The following is a 5438-nucleotide window of genomic DNA, read 5'->3' on the forward strand; positions in this document are numbered from 1 at the left end:
TCTTTTAATTCATTCAAATGCGTGGCAAGCTCCTTTTACTTCAAATTCTGGTTTTCGTTATTATATCTTATTTCTGGATGATCACACCAAGTACTCTTGGATTTATTTAATGCGAAACAAGTCCGAGGCATTTGCTAAATTTAAAGAATTCTATAACATGGTCGCAAACATTTTTCATTCCTCTATTTCTTATTTTCAATCAGATGGTGGCAGTGAGTATAACAATTCTCATGTCCGTTCTTTTTTTAGCGAGCATGGAATTATTCATCGTTTCTGATGTCCATATACCTCTGCTCAAAATGGTCGTGTAGAAAGAAAGCATTGACATCTTAATAATCAGATACGTTATCTTCTCTTTCAAGCTTCAGTGCCTTATTCATTTTGGGCAGACGCTTCTCTATTTGGAGTTCATTTAATTAATATTACTCCTCTTCCTGTTATTAATTTTACATCACCTTATGAAAAACTGTACGGTAAACCACCTGATTACAATTTGCTTAAGGTCTTTGGGTGTTTATGTTTTCCTTATGTTGCACATTCTTTTGCTCACAAGTTTCTTCCACTATCTAAAGCTTGTTTATTTCTCGGTGTATCTCCGCAGCATAAAGGATTCAAATGTTTGGATCCATCCACTAATTGGATAATTCTGTCTCGTCATGTAAATTTTCAAGAATCCTTTTTCCCATATAGTTCTATATTTCCAGCGAATCCTAGTCCTCTTACAGTTCCTTCCTCACAAACTACCCCTCCTATATTTTCTCCAGTTTAGTTCCCTGATATGTGCGCTTCACCAATTACTAACTTTGATTTTATCTCCACGTCTGATACAACTTCTTCCCCTTCTATCTCTATATCTCCTAACATGTCTATAACTTCTCCTAGGACTCTAAATTCCACATGTTCAAATAATCAGTTTTCTCAACCAGCTACCCACGTACTCATGTCATGGTTACTCGTTCGATGACCGGGTCACTAAAGCCACGTGTTTTCCCCTCACTCAATGTCTCTGTTTCCACTGCACCAGGTGGCTTAATGCAATGAGTGAAGAGTTTAATTCTCTCGTCCAAAATCATACATGGACATTAGTTCCTCCACCTCCCAATGTGAATATAGTAGGAAATAAATGGGTATATCGGATTAAGTATGGTCCTACTGGCTCTATAGACTTCTTCAAAGTTCGTTTGGTTGCACATGGGTTTTCTCAACTGCCAGGTTTAGATTATACAGAAACTTTTGCTCCTGTTATCAAGTTAAGCACTGTTCATGTAGTGTTATCTTTGGCTCTTCTTAATAATTGGTGTATGCATCAATTGGATGTATCTAATGCCTTTTTACATGGAGAGCTAAATGAAGATGTTTATATGCGGCAGCCCAAAGGTTTTGAACATTCTGATTATCCACAACATGTGTGTAAGCTAAGTCGTGCCATTTATGGGTTGAAACAATCGCCTAGAGTGTGGTTTACTCGACTTGCAACTTATCTTTTGGACCTTGGTTTTAAGCAATCTACCTCCGATTACAGCATGTTCACTTTTCGGCAAGTCAATTCTATTTTGATACTTCTTATTTATGTTGACGACATTGCTGTTTTTGGATCCTCACAGCGGCTTGTTTATGATTTTATCAATTCCATGAAAGCTGAATTTGCAATGAAAGATCTTGGTTCCCTTCATTACTTTTTAGGTGTGGAGATAGTTCACAATACTGCTGGGGCTCTTCTCCTTCAACGGAAATATATATCGGACCTTTTTCATCGATTTGATTTGGCCGAAGTTAAGCCTGTCCAAACTCCTCTTTATAGTAAGCTTGATTAGCATTCTGTGGATACTCAACTTCTTGATGATCCTTCTCTGTATCGTAAGATGGTCGGCAGTCTTCAATATTTATCCTTCACACGATCGGATATACAATATGCTGTAAATATGGTTTCCCAATTTCTGCATCAACCTTGTTTTATTCATCTTCAAGCCGTTTAGCGCATCTTCCGCTATCTTAAAGGCACTCCTGCTCATGGGTTGCAATTGGAAAAAAAATATTTCCAACTCCTTAACTCTATTCTCAGACTCGGACTAGGCGGGATGTACAACAACTCGTCGCTCTACCTCTGGAATTTACATTTTCCTTGGGAGTAATTTGATATCTTGGTCTACAAAGAAATAACCAACCGTTGCGCGCTCAAGCACCGAAGCTGAATATCGTGCTCTGGCTGTTGCCACTGCCGATGCTATATGGATACAATTTCTTCTCTGTGACTTGGGTATTTATCTATCCACTCCTATTCTTGCCAAATGTGATAATATTGGCGCCATCCATCTTGCACATAATCCGGTCTTTTACTCAAGATCCAAACATGTTGCTTTGGACTATCATTTTATTCGTGAAAAGATTGCCCAAGGTGACATTTCAGTTTCTCATGTTCCCACCTCACAATAGCTTGCAGATGTCTTTACGAAATGTGTCTCTGTTACAAAATTCAAGGAGTTTCGGGTCAATCTTCATGTTCGTTCCTCCACTTCAGATTGAGGGTTAGTGATAACGATATTATTGTAAATATAAATTTAAAGAGTTATGTACTTGTAATTGCCTTATAAATAGAACACGTTCAGGCCCTTGCTATTCACACAGGCTTTTGTTTATTTTCTCCAATCTCTCTGAAACTTAAACTTCAACTTTGTGGTTCTGAATAAGTTACTGACTAACTATTATTTTTTACTTGATATTTGCAAGAGAGATGTTAATTTGTGATGATAAAAATGTACCCTTCAGAGACAGATTAAAATTCTTGGGTCGAGTAGTAAACCTAGAGGAACTTCATTTAAGTGCAGTTGAGAAGAATGCTTACAATGAAAAGCCTGTGCTCTCACGTCCTCAACATGAATTTTATCTGGTAAAGTTAATCTGACAATATTTTTGGTGGAGAACATATGTTTTCTTCGACGCTCTCTGGATATACGTTAATACTGAGTCCATGAGTAAATTTCTCAAATGGATATCAAACTTGCTATTTTTAATACAAAATTCACTAAACTTGTTTTTGTCACTTGAAATTTTTTGAACTTACGGGTGGTTAACACATATCCTTGAAGTTCATACTGACACCTTTTGTTGCAGGGGGGAAACAATTTTGAGATTGATTTGGACATTCATAGATGGAATCTTTTAAAGGCAGATTACAGAACGTCACCGTTGATTTTGGTCTGACAATTCAGGTAGCCATATATTAGAGATTACAAGGAGGGTTCAGCTTTCTCTCACAGACGGATATAACATATTTTGTAAATTTGGTGCAAGGAAATAAGGAGAAAATGTGTTGTGCTGTATTAGATTGAAAGAGATAGACTAAACCAATTATCAGCAGTTAGGCGGCTTCTGAATAAACTACACAAAAAGTACTTGGCTCAACTAGGTGAACCTTATTTTTGTCATAATAATATCATAATTTGCACCAGTGGACAATTCTTTTATTCTGGTTTAAGTGCATTGGTATAAAACAAACTGTCAAGAAAGTGAACATTTACTTGGATGAATTTCTGATATGGAAGAGTCGAGTTGGACTTGTGATATCTTCATAACCAAGTGTAAGGTGCATACAGTTCAACATCTGTAAATCAGTTGTTGCAAGTACTATAATGCGAAGAGGCTCACAGTTGACAAGGTCACTTTTCAATGTGGGTTCTACAAGTATAATTGTGGATCTATCGATCAAGATGGAAGAATTTACATCATATAGCAGATCTTGATTGTATCCGTTACAGACAAAACACACATACCTTTGTGTGCCTTAACCAGGTGGAATCATTAAAACCATGATTAGAGTTTTGAGATTTGGAAGTGTTAATGCTGAATGTTGCAGTTACACTCATTCTTGAAAGGGCTAACATTGCTTTGTCTGTGACAAAAAGGAAAGTGAAAACCTCATATGGTAACTATTAGAACAAGAGTCGAGGAAACTGAAAACTGGCTAAGCAAATTAAGGATTCATCTTGACATTATTCCAACTAGAATTAAAATCGCAACACCATGTATATCAAGAATCAATAATGGGGGTAGACATCTAGAAATGGTGGAAAATCCATTAGCATTTGCTTGTCACTAGCCAAGATAGTGTCCACAAATGAATCCATTGCAGGGCAACAAGTGGGTTGTTCAACAGGTTGCATTTCCTCAACTTGGTTTGACAAAAATGTCCCCTGTGTTTGGTGTGTACCTGAGGATGTTAAAGGGTCTTCCAGTATAAAGTCATTCCAAGTAGACATAGATGTTGACGAAGAAGATGGAAGTTGAGATTGCAGAGAAAAGAAAGAAGAATTTGTTGATGAGACTTCACTAAAACTAAGCGTTTGAAGAGTCTCCCTTGTGTAGATTTGAGTGGAGTAGTTTTGTTGCAAGTGGTGATGTGGAGTACTAGTTTCATTTGAGAAGATAAAGACTTGATTATTTTGATTAGTATTGTTGTAGAATTGGATATGATTAGTTGCATTTTGAATTGGGAGACCACTAATTTTTCCATACTCAGCAAAGACCTGAGCAAATGGTTTATGTGTTACAGGATCAATTCCCATGTTGACTAGCTTTTTCTTGAGCTTTGTATTCCAGTAATTTTTGACATCATTGTCTGTTCTTCCAGGTAATTGCTTTGCTATTAAAGACCACCTTAAACATACAAAATAAATCAATATATAATGTATATATGTTGAAAGAAGAAGAATGTGGAAGTAAAAATTAGAAAACTAACCTGCTACCTATGGTTTTGTGAAGCTCAAGGATGCAGTCTTCTTCTTGAGGTGTGAAGTTGTCATGCTTAAGATCAGGACGCAGATAATTGGTCCATCTCAGCCTACAGCTTTTTCCACACCTATTCAGACCTGCACATGAATGATGTTAGAATTGCAATTTTGAGATAGTTGATTAGTATTAGCTACTGATATATACCTGCTTTTTGAGGGACCAAGGTCCAGTTGCCAATTCCATGAGTGGCTACATAAGCAAGGATTTTTGCATCTTCCTCAGCAGTCCAAGGCCCTCTTTTCACATTTGCTTTGTCACAACAAGGAGGACGCCCCATTTCATAAACACAAGACGGATGTAATGAATGCACTTTGGACATACCACAATATTATAGGCATCAAATGCATGTAATTTGGCTCCCTTTTTGCAACAATTGCATGATCTCCTCATCAACAAAACTTTTTATGCATGCTTCTCTCTCTCTCTTCATGCTCTTACTTACACCACTTTTTTCAATGTCTCTAAATTCATTCTTTTAGCAATTCCTTAATTTCGACATTTCACATTACATGCTTAACACCACAAAGTATAATAATATTTTAGTAGAATTCACATATATTTAATTTAACAACTACAAGATTCAAAAGTCTTCTACTTTCTTAAATTTTGTGCCAAATCAAAATAGAATAAATAAATTTACTTGCCCCCTT

At 36.6% G+C, this 5438-nt stretch overlaps 1 protein-coding gene across 1 annotated transcript; it reads right to left on the bottom strand.

The window, feature by feature from the left end:
• Positions 1–4034: 4034 nt before the first annotated feature.
• LOC125827518 (transcription factor MYB35) lies at positions 4035–5069 on the bottom strand. Its single transcript, XM_049506812.1, has 3 exons — positions 4933–5069; positions 4736–4865; positions 4035–4653 (listed from the first exon to the last, which is right to left on the bottom strand). The coding sequence occupies exons 1-3, from the start codon at positions 5063–5065 to the stop codon at positions 4035–4037; spliced, it is 882 nt and encodes a 293-aa protein (XP_049362769.1). The 5' UTR covers positions 5066–5069.
• Positions 5070–5438: the final 369 nt, after the last annotated feature.

This window comes from Solanum verrucosum, unplaced genomic scaffold (assembly GCF_900185275.1).
Source record: "Solanum verrucosum unplaced genomic scaffold, falcon-dt-bn FXZP01000166.1, whole genome shotgun sequence".
NCBI lineage: Eukaryota > Viridiplantae > Streptophyta > Magnoliopsida > Solanales > Solanaceae > Solanum > Solanum verrucosum.

Bases quoted from the DNA above. Each gene is read 5' to 3' on its own strand.
- LOC125827518 (XM_049506812.1), bottom strand. From the start codon at position 5,065: ATGGGGCGTCCTCCTTGTTGTGACAAAGCAAATGTGAAAAGAGGGCCT. The intron at 4,866-4,932 runs GTATATATCAGT...ATTCATGTGCAG, and splicing joins CTTGGTCCCTCAAAAAGCAG to GTCTGAATAGGTGTGGAAAA. The intron at 4,654-4,735 runs GTTAGTTTTCTA...TGTATGTTTAAG, and splicing joins CACAAAACCATAGGTAGCAG to GTGGTCTTTAATAGCAAAGC.